We start from the raw sequence: 14,053 nt of genomic DNA on the forward strand, positions 1-14,053 counted from the left end.
TGGATTCAATCATTTTATTTCATTGTATTCATTATTCTTTTGGCATATACGTATCTTTACTACCAGCTACCTTGATATATGTTAGGAGTTAGGACTCACAGCAAGAAGCTTCCAGGTTCTAATCTGCTGGCCGGCTGCTTTGCAGTTTGAACCTGAGACTTTCTGTGTGGGGTTTGTATGTTCTCTACATGCTTGCATGGGTTTTCTCCAGGAACTCCAGCTTCCTCCCACAGTCCAAAGACATGCAGGTTAATTGGTGACACTAATCTGCCCGTAGGCGTGAGTGTGAGCGGTTGTCTGTCTCAATGTGTCGGCCCTTTGATTGACTGGCGACCAGTCCAGGGTGAACCCCGCCTCTCGTCCAATGTCAGCTGGGATTGGCTCCAGCCCCTTGCGACCTTTAAGGATAAGTGGTATAGACAAACTGCCTCACTGTGAATAAACGTAATCATGGCTAATAAATAACTCCGAACTTGATTCAGTGGTTTGTTGCTCATGATAAACAGATGAAAGATGAAAAAATTAAGAGATTAAAAGATCCTGTGTAGCAGGATGAAAACTTAAGAGAAAAATACTCTCATCCAGTGGTATGATGGCAGCAGTGGTGATGAACAATGTCGATGTAGTGAATTACTGGCTACACTGACACAACCGCTGCAGCATCCTTTTAACAGCAGAAAAATGTGCATACATTAGTGAACAGTGGCTTTACGGGAATACATATTTGTGATTTGATGATACAAGCTGTGGATTGATAAGCACCAGCACACTCCCCCTGAACATGGTTGATTATCTGCTAAGTGACACGAAGACTCTCTAAATCATATTTCTACATGTGCTTTGTCAGAACAATTAGCAGGCAAGTGCAGCAACACTTCAAATGTTTCTTCTCTTCTTTCTCCTCAGCTCTGCTCCTTCTCTATGACGTCACCAACAAAGCATCCTTCGACAACATTCGGGTAAGAACACCCACACTTGGACTCTGTCCATCTTTCTTCACTTCTCTGATATAACTCGCTGCTGTCCTTTTTTTCCTATTGTGTCAATCCACCAAAAGTGGTGTCAGCAGTATTATGGGCAGTACTATACCAGACTGTCACTGTCAATTTACCCATCACTCTTTGTTCCAACCCTCATTTATTTTGGGTAGTGCGTCCGAAAGAATGCGTTCCAGGATACAAGCAGCCGAAATAAGTTTCGTCCATAAGGTGGTTAGATTCACCATTAGTGATAAGGTAAGGAGCTCAGACATGCCAAAGGAACTCGCTGACACGTCCTGGGATCCTGTTACAGTAGAACACCCAGAGGTAGACGGGGCTCAAAGGATGATAAATCTCTGCTCTGAAAGCACCTTGGATTCCCCAAGGAGGAGCTGGGAGACATTACTCTGTAGAGCAGGGGTCTGCAACTAAGTTTGGCCAAGGGCCAAATTTTTTCTGACCAACTCAATGGCGGGCCAAAATGACATCTTCAACAGACAAACCTGTCTTTCCTACTAAAAAAACCTTTTTTTTTTTCTCATCTATACTATTTTATCTTGTACAACAACGTAATTTAATAAAGTTATTTATTTAAAATTAATTAATTTGCTACAGGCTGTTATTACTGTGTTACTGCTTTGGCTCCACACTGCTGCGTTATGAAACAGACAGTAACCTGGCGATAATAAGGCTGCTGTCTTTAATCACTTAATCACTCACACACACTGTCTTTAAGACTTAACGGTTAAATAATTACAATTTTAAGTAATAAACACTTCTCTGAGCCTAACTGACGTATTAATCATTTTAAGGACATAATTATTTGGCTATCCATTAGTAAAGCAGCCTATTCTCGCGTGACATCCTGATGCTGTTATTGTTTTTATGCTGAGATAACGTTGTGTGAGACATTAGCTAGAGATCGCTAGCGAGCAAGAAAAAATGTCACTGTCAAAAGCAATGAAAAGAAAAGTTGATAGTGAAGGTAGGACGTACAAAGAAGAGTGGAAAGTAAAGTATGCATTCATCCTACCTGATTTTATAAATTCCAAGCCAGTCTGTCTCATCTGCAATGAGGTTGTTGCAGTTTGCAAGGAATATAATATCCGAAGGCACCACGAAACGAAGCATGGAAACTTCAAAGACGCTTATCCACTCCAGACAGAGGCGTGGAAGCAGAAACTTAGCGCACTAACAGCTGGATATGCACACAGCAGCAAGATCCTGGTTCGAGGACTCACAGCGCAGCAAAAAGTGACAAGTGCGTCCCTTAAAGCAGCATGGGTTCTCACCCGGCACAACAAACCATTCACTGATGCAGAAGTTTTTAAAGAAGTGGTGGTGGCTGTTTTGGAGGAGCTGGCTACTGATAAATCAATGGATGGCGTGATTGCCTCGGTGAAACAGGTGCCTCTCTCTGCGAGGTCAGCTTCCCGGCGCATAGACGCACTGTCGGATGCTGTGCATGGAGTCATTATCAGTGGTCTGAGTCAGGCCAATTACTTTTATATTACTTTATATATATTTTTAAAAAAATTTTTTAAATCAATTTCACCTGGCGGGCCAGGTATTATTGGCGGCGGGCCAATCTTGGCCCACGGGCCGCTAGTTGCCGACCACTGCTGTAGAGGGACTTGCTTAGCCTGCTGCCACCATTTCCCGGCCTCAGATCAAAGGCAGAAAAATGGAAAAGATTTTATATTTTGTTTATTAGCAAAATTGAGAGGTTCTTAGATCACACACTGATTTCACTCTATGTACCAGTAATAAATTGGCTGCGTGTCTGAGCTGAAGGGTGTAATGAGTGCGTTCACATGCGCATCGGTATCCCAGTTTTGAGCCTTGTTCCATTTACATGGAACATGAGAAACCTGGTTATTCCTATCCCTGTGTACACGATTCCACTGTATCAGAGTCTTGATTTCTCACATCTCAGCCACTATGTTCTGCACAAACAGAAGGTTCAGAAAGCTGGATAAGGTGTGAAACCAGGACACACTGTTAACATTTGCAAAATATAATCGAATGCACCAAAAACCTCATCATAACCGGGACACTCTTGCACATGTAAATGCACACAATGTTTCTTGGATGCTTGAAATCTCAGTTGATCCCTCAAACAAATCGCTACAATCAAATTCGCCGACATTTAAATGAAGCTGCAGGTGAATAGTGTTGCCTCTTTGAGAATCCTGTAGATTTATGTCACAGTCGTCTGACACAGCGTGTGGGTCAGCATAGTTCTTTGACACCCAAATCGGGATTTTGCATGAACGCCTACCTCACCTACAGAAATGTGTGTTTTGGACTATAAAAGTTAGGTTAGTGCTCATGGAAAGTCACATTGGCTCATAACTGCAGATGCATGAGGAACCATTAGGACCACAGCAGCAACAAATGAAGGGAGGTGACGATCCGAACAGCATGAGGGTGCAGATTAGAGCTCGCCTTTTTTTCTTAAATGGTCCCATCTCTTTGTAATCGCAGCATGTCTCTTCTGTGCACTCCGCTCCTGCTGTGATTTTCCAACCATCTCCGGCCCTACGGTGCCACTCCCCTTGTCCATTGTAGGTGCATTAATCTCCTTTGATTAACGCAAAGTGTAGTTAAGAGCAGAAAATGGCTATTATAAAAGTGTGCATCAAGGAGAAGAATGGCTCCATAGCCATCTGGTGAGTGTGTGTGTGTGTGTGTGTGTGTGTGTCCATGGGTACACCTGTGAGGGGTTCCTGTATGACCTGAGTGTTAATGAAGGCATTTGCGCACCTACACACACATCTGAGCGCATATGCACAGAGGATGGAGAGCAGGTCCCAAGAGGGAAACAGACACAGCTTTGCTTCTTGTTGAACAGCTGGTTACCAGCATTATGCCTTTTTAAAGTTTGCATTAAGTCAGGTATTTGAAGCCTTGGATCTAACGTGGGTGGAACACAGAGGACAGACGGGATGAGGGGAAATTATGAAAAGGGATGAATGGATGAATGAGTTATTCCAATTTCCAAAAACATCACATAAAAAAAGACCAAGTCCGTATCTTGATACTTTCCAATTGCCCTACCACGTCTCTGCTCCAAGGGCTTTGGCTCCGACTGAAGACGTAAATGTTTAACATAGAATATACAGTTTAATTTTCTTTTTAAAAAAGATTACAGTATATAAATTACTTAACCCCCAGCCACTGCTAGTTTTTAGACATCAATGGAGCTCAAGGGAAGAACATGCAGAATTACAGCCAGTTTAAAATATTCTATACAAATGCAATCTTTAATCTAATCTAATCTCATCAGTGGCTAAAACAACAACCAATAGCTGAGTGGCTGAAATGGTTTACAATGATAGTTAATAAGCTTCTATTATAAATGTCCATGTTTTCACAGGCTGAGTGGTACAAGCTCTGTTCTACATAATCATATGTACAGTCATCCAAGTAGAATTAAAAAAACAAAAAAAAAAAAACATTGGATGGCACATGTTTGCTTTTCAGCAGAGAAGTCACTGTGTCGGCCAGGTGTGTTCACACTGGAGCCATGTGCAGGACTGTTTTTGGAGATAAGCATAAGAGAATTGTACCACAACCTCCTCTTTGCATATGTACAATTTCACCACCCGTGGTGTGAGCTCGCTGCTTAACTGTAGGGAATGACTCTAAAAAGGGTGAAATACTTTAATACTCTCCTGGCAGCCACTAATGGCACGAACAGCTCACGGACCTTTGTGTGCCAGTATTCCTGAGAACCACAGGACTGTCTCCAGCCGTGCTGCCAGGTATTCTTGGAGCAGTCGTAGAGCTCAGTAACAGGAAGAGGGTTTCAGAAAAAAATGGAACTCAGGGTTAAAGTGTGAAAAGTGATGTACAGATGGAACATCTACTTGCAGCACTCATGTGCAGGGGCATGGACATGACTGCAAAAGCAGTGGGACTCTGTGTAGTCTGTGTATTACACCATGTTTCAAATATTGCAATTTCAGCTTAGACAATAAATCTTTCTTACTTTTTATCTCTACATTATATAGAACAGGACATTTCAGTCTGCTCTAATGTCCCTTTGGTCATTTGTCTGCTCCTACTTACTGTAGGGATTTCTCCATGAATGAGGATGCTGGCCTGTTAGCATTAGCATAAAAAGTGGCTCTGATGCAAACTCGTGTTTCTATGCAGGTGAAGAAGGGCAATGTGGCTTTTTAATGTTAATCAACTGTGACTACAGTGAAGTGCAGGCCTAATAAGTCCACACACACACACACACTTATTTAAATGTGGGTACATTGTGTAAGGTGCAGCTACGCATCAGGCTTGCCTTGTGTCGCAGTGGCAGGAAAGGCTCAGTGTAGCTCTGAAGTTATGGTGTCAAGCTTCACTGCATGCTGTGCTAACATCCACCCACCTGCACACCCATATTTTGCAGCCAATGCAGTCGATTTGACCTTTCCAAAATCACACATACAGTATTATGCATAATATGTGGAGTATAAAGTACATTTGCTCAACTACTGCATTAGAAGTAAGTGTTAAAACGTGTAATTGAGTATTTCTTTTATTACTCTCATGCTGTGGCGGCTGCGGCTCTAGAGGTAAAAGCAGGTTGTCCTCTAATTGGAACATTAGCGGAGTGTGTTTCACAGCTAAAGTAAATGATTAACTGGTTTAAATGAAGATTTTACATGTTAAACACAGGATTTAGTTTAAATATGATGCATTTAGTTTAGAGTAGCTTCACATTTCGGCAGTTTTTTTTGGCTTTCTTGCTGAGAGTTAGATGAGAAGATACCAGTTTTCATGGCAGCAACAGCAACAATAATCTTCTTCCCGCAGCTAATTATCTTATCTTAGCACTTCAACTGGGAAACAGCTAGCTGTTAGAATATTAGAGTGGAAAAAGTAAAATATTTTGTTACTTCTAACTCTGTTAATACATTTCTTTTTAAATAAAGTTGAAATTTTACCCACTTTTTATTTTTAATTAGTACCCACTTTTATACTGCTATTATACTGATTTTTTTCTTCTTTTACTTCTGCTTTTGAGTCACTTTTGTGTATTTTTCAACCAGTCAGCACATCTAGAGACAAAGAAAGCAAATATTAAACCTGCTGAAGAATTAGAATGAAGCAAAACAGGCACGTGGTTGTGTGAAAAGGGTTGCAGATTAGACATTTGAACTAGATGAATGTATCCATCTGGCGCGCACAGTTCTCACCACATATATGTGCATTTAAGAATTGTGCAGCACACACGGCTCCCACACTGTGAATCCATTAGCAGCAGAGCCTCAGGGTGAAGGCTGGAGAGCCTTTAGATGATAAAGAGATGGAGACACTGTGCCCAGCGCTTTCCATCTTATTCGGTCTCCCCTGCTTTTCTTCAGCTCTTTCACTCTTCCTTCCATTCTCCATACCATCTGTAACCATGGCCACAGCCAATTCTGCTTTTTATCGGTCCCTCTTCTCGGCCTCTGTTTACCCTCATCTGTGTCTTCTGCATTTGCATTCGATGTTTAGAAGAACACATCTGCAGTAATGCTGATACCTGTGGAGCGTCACTGTAAAAGTAGCAGAAATAATCAATGATCATCTGGTATTTGGCTTCTGAATCAGCTTTCAGACATGCACCTTGTTATGTAAATGTGGTGGCACATGTAGCAGCACTTCAGAGTCGGGTGCTAATTGTCTTTCACTATGTGCGATCCCTTTCACATTCACAGGGTCATGTGATCCATTTTTCAACAGTGTTGATTACAGTGGCTTTAATGTCTTGTCAGTCTGTGATTCTTCACTGAGCAGTTTTATGGAAAAGGCAGCTGAATTCTGATATATATATGATGTTAGAAGGGGGTGAGTTTTCCTTGTGCTGCTCAAAACTTGAGCAAAAGTCTGTTAAAAAAAATCCAGCCAAATATCACGTGAGCGTGGAGAAATAGATGTGACCAATGTTAACAGCAAAGAGAATGTATCGTGATGAGGTTCAGCACAGCTGACAGTGAGCCCCGCTGTCTGTGTCATAATGTGACAGGGGCTTCATCTCTGCCCTTTTCATGTGACAGAGGATGTTTTCCTGTCACAGTGAAGAACAAACGGAAACCTTCACGTGTGAGTGCTGTAGCCGTCAACACGTCAAGGCTGCACCTCTGTCACACAAACACAACGCTCTGCATGATTATTATACAAGGTGTCATTTCATTCAGCTTCCCCGCTGGTCAGGTACATGCCAGTGATAAAGTTGTGCTTTACTGGTTGTCATGCCAACAGGTTCATTATTGCATGCGTAATTCCTTTTTTATGCCTCGGCATTCACGACAGTCAGTCACTCATGAATTCATATGCTAAACATGACAACATTTCATAAGGATGAAATAATGATGGCATGTTATATCTAGAAGGGGAAAAGGTCAGCTTCACTGTGACATCATAATGTTCTGCAGGAACGCTTTTCTGTTATTCAGCACCACCACTCAGGAACGTAAGAGTAGACTGTGACCATACTTAACATTTGGTGCGATACTCAGGACCGGCATGTTTATAAAGTGAAAACTGGCTGCTCGGTGGAGAGATACAACAATGATGAGACAGTAATTGTAGTTTTGAGATTTCACCGTTAACGCAGCAATCATTTTCCACCATCATCTTTAATATTGCTGATTGAGCCTTGATTGTCTGTCACAGTGACACTCATGATGGTTGGGTTCAAATTAAACCCCCTCCCCCCCAAAAAAGAAAAGACCAAACAAAGAAAGCACCTCATCACAGACACTTGTTGCAATACATGTGATTTTTAAACACGATGATGACATTTCAAAAGAAATAATGTCTTTTTCAGGCTGTTTTCCCGAGTTGCATTATTTATTTGAATGTGTTATTGCACTCGTGTAAATATAGTTGTAATGTTTCATGCAGCGTGATGCCTTCACACCCGTGAATCCTTTACAAGCTCATATCAGGATTTTACAGCTGCTACCTTGGCACCATGTTGGCTAAAGACGCTGCTTGGTTGCCAAACACGCACACATGAATACACACAGTCGAGCCCGGCCGCACGTGCGCATGGACCGATTTCATTGGTATTGACCTGCACGCTTGGGCGCAGAGGCCATAGAGAAAAAATCATTAAATCATTAAGTCACAGGGAGCCCTCTCACAGGAGGGAGGCTTTGTTGTTCAAAAGCTTCCAACAACTGTAAAGTAAAAATCAATGTGATGTACACCCGGTGTCAGCTGGCACATGGCCAGCGAAAAGGTTTGGGGAGGGGAGAGACGGAGAGTCGACTCACAGCGTGTTCGTGCAAATATGATCGGTTCTTTTTATGTAAGCTGTTGCATTTACCACATGCTGTTCTTGCAATTAAAGGTACTGTTTTTTTTTTCTAGTCTAGTTTAAGACAATACTCAAGTGTCGAAGTGCAAACTGAAACGTTGACAGCTTTGTGGACTTTCTTTGCCCCTTGTTTCACCCGCACAGCCCAGAAAGGAAGACTGTAGACACATCTAGTGCACTGAAAACTCCTCTACACCAAAACCAGTCCTTGAAGATGGAGAATCAGCGGGAAAATGTACTTTGTATTCAGACTGATCAGTCAGCCAAATAGGGGCATTCTGTACTAAAAGCTTTTCGAGGTGAGTCACTTGACTTGTCTCACTCAAACTGCTGAAGCCTCGTATTACCTTTTAGATGGACTTCAGATTTCTGTTTGATATGTAACAAGGACTAAACATTTTATTCAGCATTTTTACTGTGGAATTGCCCTAATCAAATGACGGCCAGCATGGACAGCAGGAACAGTAACAGCAACTAAAAACACTTCAGATGTACATATTAGCGTGCTAGAATTGTATTAATGTGGGCTTAAAAAATCAAACTTAGGCTTTATTCAAAAGTGCATACTATACTAGCAGAGGGTACTGATTTGGCCAAAGTGTAGTATGTTGTATGCAGTAATCAAACAAAAGCTAAATCTGCAGTGTGCCAAAGATATCCAGGGGTTGTACTGATTGGGGAAAAAATCTCCAGCATGCATCGGACCGGTCTACCTCGCCTACTGTGTCCCACAATGCAAAGCTCTGATCGTTGTATGAGCAGAAACGATTCAATAAGCTACATATTAAAGACTTTCACTTATTTCACCTCAGCAGTCCAGCAGAATCTGTCTCTGTAGAAATTTAAGGCAAGAAATAAGCTTTCCAGACGCTGAATATTCACATAATACATCTACAAGTCCACTTTAAAGGGCTGTCCAGACTTTTGCCAGGCTGCTTTATTGGCAGCTAGCGCATTATTATTATTATTATTATTATATACCTTAAGAGCAGCGTAAGATAGGATAAGTTAGATAAGCTGTAGCTGCTCACTGATTCTGCATGTATTTCCGTATCATATTCAGATACCATTATCGGAAATTTTTTATGTTTTAGTCTGACAGGTTTTACATAACTGGAGTGACAGTTATCAATATAATACAAGTTTCAGAGCTCAGACTTCTCCCCTGTAGTTTGGGATGATTGAAAAGTCAGTCGTACATATTAATGATGTGAAAAAATGTTATTTGTTCTTCCTGCACCAGTAATCTCTGGTTACGAATATTAAAATACACCAATATTAAAGTATTACAGTATACACACATACACACAGTATACACATAGTAGTCATTACATATATGAATCAGATTTCTAGTATACAGTAGAGTTTTCATATAATTGCATTTTGTGGATTATCCTCCGACCAGAAGGGGGCAGTCATACCTCCATGAAGGAAAACTGGCAAAACCCCGGCAACAAACTGCAAAAATGCAGTTACATACTATATAATACTATGAAAATTTCTTTTGTGCTCTATTTTTTTAGTCCGAGTACATAGTAGGTGGTTTCAAATGCAGCCCTAGCCCTCACTAAATATTGCATTGCGGTGCTTCCCAGTCCTGCTCCTGGGGGCTCACTACCCCGTACGTTATAGGCATTTCCCTGCTCCGGCACCCCTACATCAAAAGAATGTGTCGCTATCAGGCTTCTGCAGAGCAGAGCAGTGGGCCTCCAGGACCAGGATCAGGATACACTGCTGTAATGTTAGAAATCAGATCCAGACACAGTGATCATCTGTATGTTCGACTGTACCGCAGTAAAGTAGACTTACCAAACAACTCTACAACTGGGGGATTGACTTCTGAAAAACAAGCTTGTTTTCCAGCACAGCTTCTCTAGTAACAACACAGAAGTTAATAAATCTCAGTGCCAGTTTTCCTAACTGAGCTGCAGGGATACCAAAAAGCTTTCGGCTGATGCTTTTCTCTTTGAGGTCCTTTCCTGTGCCAAGCAGAAAATTAACAGCGCAAAAACACTCTTGAGCTCTCCGCCCGTTTATTCTACCAATTCAAATAATGTTTGTCCCTGTTACTCCCTCTTCTCTCTCTGCCTTTCTAACCCTCTCTCTCTCTTCTCGTCTCTACTCTCACAAACTCACAAAAAATATTTGTTGATTTTCTCCATCTATCCGCCACTGTCTGCTCCTTCCTCTGTTTGTTTGTCATGCTTTCTCCCTTCTGTCAAGGCTTTATCTCTCTCAAACCAAAGTAGCTTTTCACCCTCTTCTCCAATGCTAATGCTTTCTTTTTTCATATTTTGGCAGCTTGCTTAAAAGACGTTTCCCGGCGTTGCCACAGCTTATCACAGTAGTGAGTAGACAGTAGTGAGAAGACCGACATGTGTTCCATGAACGTGTATGAGATGTGCAGCGGGAGAATAAGATGTGAGAGACTTGTGGTAGTTACCTGATAATTATGAATCATTCAGCCTTTCAAGGGATTTGACAGAAATGTTAATGACTCTGTCTGTAGTTCGTGTGCTTGAGTATGTGAGGGACCTGAAAAGAGTCCGCACACATTCACGTTAATGCTTTTGCATGTGCTGTTGCCCTAAACACAGATCGCCTCTCACACTCTGACATTCACATTCCAATGAACTCACAGAATCCAGTGTTGGGCTGTGTGATGCAGCCCGACACTGTGCGCCCACTTGTTGAACCTTCCACCCAAACAAGGACAAACTGACTGGTTTGTATCTTCAGGGCTGCTGAACTTTACCTTTGTTTTTAGTGCTCTTAGTACAGGAGCTACCTCTTCATGCTGCGCATTATTTGTGTGTAAGTTATTTTTCACTTTTTTTTTTTTTTTTTTTAATCCACCACAGTTTAAGGCAGTAGATCCAGTTGTGACTCACTTCTTTTCCCTGAGTGCAGTCTTGCAGGCTGGTCTCTAGGTTTGTTTACAGTATAGTACTATCATTTGGGTGCCCACAAATCCTATAGACCATGGTTATATTGTAACAGAGCTGCAGTTGCAAGAAAAATATGAATATTTTAATTATACAGCTTAAATGTGTAAATGTTTGACATAAGGATGCTGATAATTAACCACTTAACCTGCAATAAAAGTTTTGACGGATCAATACAATATCAGTTAAACAGTTAAAAAAAAAAAATTAATGCTACTTACACGAGTGCATGTGCAAAGTAGCCTATGCAAACATTGTAATGCAGCAAAAGCACAGTGTTGATTAACACAAGTTAACTTAACACACGAGATGAGGGATCTGTGCCTCTCTCAACAAGCCATTAATGAAAAGTGGACCATTTTGCTGCAGCAGGAGATAAATCCCTGAATAGTGTGCGCTCCCAGCGGCCCCACACCCACAGCTGCACAGTGGTTCACTATGGTACTGGTGAGCTGCTACTGCAGCGAGAGCACGCCCTCAGCGCCGGTGGTGGCTTGAGGTGAATAGTAGGCGAGAGACCATGAAAAGAGCACAGCGTGAAAACAGAAGCATCATTGGAGCTCCTATTTTAAACACAACAACAAAAGACATTCATCCGCTGGAAACAGTTTTTTTTTTTAAATGTTTTATCAGTGAGATTTCATAATCGGTTAAAGTTAGCATCCCTAGTTTCAAATTCTAGTCTGAGGGTGTCATACTGAGGATGTTTAGAGCTTCTCTGGACTAATGTTTGCTAAAGCCTGGTATAATTTTATGCAGCTTGCTTCAAGTACAGATGGTTTTACAGAAGAAGACTTGAGTCAACAGGTGATATTGTGCTTTAATGTAGCTTGAAGTAGAAATATGGACAGAAGTACACTGGAAATGTGTGCTATTTACACCACAATGGGCTGAAGCAGGGACTGATACACACAAAGAAATGTTAATACTTTACTTGAAGTATATAATACTTTGCAATGAGGAAGCTGAGCTGAGTACGTTGTCTTTATTGGTGCTGCACAAACAGACGAATCCTAAAAAACGCAGTTACATACAATACTCACACAATCTGACACTGTCCTAAACACACACACACACACACACACACACAGTGCAGCAGGCTAATAAGTCCTCCCTCCTCTGTTCTCCGCTCCCTGAAGGATGAAAAGATATCTTCCTCTTCGCCTTTTCATCTTCTTCTTCTTGTTCCTCCTCAGAGGCGGAGTGCATCCAGCCATCTCATTTAGACTCCTGAGACTTTTGTTCCTTTTTTTACCCTTCAAGTTTCGGTTATTAATCCATTTGAGTGAAAACTGATGTCAGGGGTACATTTACACCGAGCGTGTTTGGAGCGTCTTACCGTCCTTCAGCTCAGTTTATGTGGCAGGGCTACAGTTTGTCACTGGTTAAAGATGTTTCTTCATTGTTCCAGAATCCTGGATTGTTCTGAAAACTACAATTCCCATGAGTCTCATTAGCAATTGCTACGAAAAAACAAAAAGAGCTGTGAAATATGAAGGGCAGCACGTTGGTGTATAAAATATGTCTAAAACATAGACTGTATAAAAGAAGTGGACGTTGCCTCCGGGTCTGTAATGTGAAGCCAGTGTGCCTTAAACCTGCATTCTTTCTACTAGCCAGCAGGAGGTGACTCCACTGTCTCCATAAAGAAGTCAGACTGTATGGTAGTCTGAAGAAAACCTGAGCCAATGAACCGACTTCTCACTCGATTTATTACCTCAGTAAACATTTTCCTAATGAGTTCATAGTCTCAGTCCCTAGTTTCAAGTCTTCTCCAATACAGTGTGATGTTCATTTAGTAAATTGTGATCCCATTTAGAGTAAAGCAGATGATAAAGCTGGGTATACTTTAGGCTAATTTGTGACTAACCAATAAGAGGCAGGTCATGCCTAAACCTAACCAGGAGGTGGGGAAAAAAGTCAAGCATCGCTTCTGGCTCCAAAGTCACGATGGCGACGACGTAAATGCAATCTCGAGGCTTCAAAACGGCGGTGCGCAAACCAATGGGTGATATCGCGGTGGCCACATCCATCCAACGCTGGACTGTGATGCCACTTTGCTATAGTGGCCATCACTTCTCATCACATCACGTACAGACTGAAGAGAATTTTAGGATGAGTGACTGCATGATCCCTACAGCAATGCTCCTTCAGAGTCATTCAATATCCTTAAGGGGCTGGAGCCAAGCAGGATACACCCCGGACTGTTTCAGCAGTCAATCACAGGGCTGTCACGTAGAGACAGATAACCACTCACATTCACACCTACGGGCAATTTGGAGTCACCAATTAACCTAACCTGCACGTCTTTGGACTGTGGGAGAAAGCCCAAGTACCCGGAGAAAACCCACGCTGGAACCTTCTTACAATGCTAACCACGGCGCCACCTTGTTGTCCTCCTTCAGAGTCGGATTTGATGAAACGTAAAAATTAAAGGGCACGTGTCAGCATAACCTTAACATAACAAAAAGCTACACAGTAGGTGTGGTTGTACCCTGTGTGTTTTCAGAGAGAGTGTGCCATTAGTCTCATGTGACCAGTATGGGTTATGATTGGGACTAAATTTAGGGTAAAGAAAGAAAATCAACTGTGATTCATGGAAGCTTAGAACTGCTTTTAATGTGGGAAACATTTCCGACATTACTAGCAGCAACCGTGAAAAGTGAACCAGAAATAGGAGCTGATTTGCATGCACAGAGCGAGTCATTAGGTATGCCCGTGGTTGTCGGGTCTCTGCATGTATTTATGTGTGTATGATTATCTGCAGTCCCACTGCTCACCTGCCTGCAGTGTTGCTTCCAGCCAACACTTCAAATCTC

The 14,053-nt window shown here is 41.9% G+C and overlaps 1 protein-coding gene across 1 annotated transcript in view; it reads left to right on the forward strand.

Moving 5' to 3' along the window:
- LOC139219945 (ras-related protein Rab-26) overlaps positions 1–14,053 on the forward strand; it is a 76,532-nt gene that overhangs the window by 44,853 nt on the left and 17,626 nt on the right. Inside the window, exon 5 of the mRNA XM_070851959.1 lies at positions 907–959. Coding sequence (XP_070708060.1) covers positions 907–959 — 53 coding nt within the window. The remainder of the gene's footprint in view (positions 1–906; positions 960–14,053) is intronic.

This window comes from Pempheris klunzingeri, chromosome 20, assembly GCF_042242105.1.
Source record: "Pempheris klunzingeri isolate RE-2024b chromosome 20, fPemKlu1.hap1, whole genome shotgun sequence".
In the NCBI taxonomy this organism is placed as follows: domain Eukaryota; kingdom Metazoa; phylum Chordata; class Actinopteri; order Acropomatiformes; family Pempheridae; genus Pempheris; species Pempheris klunzingeri.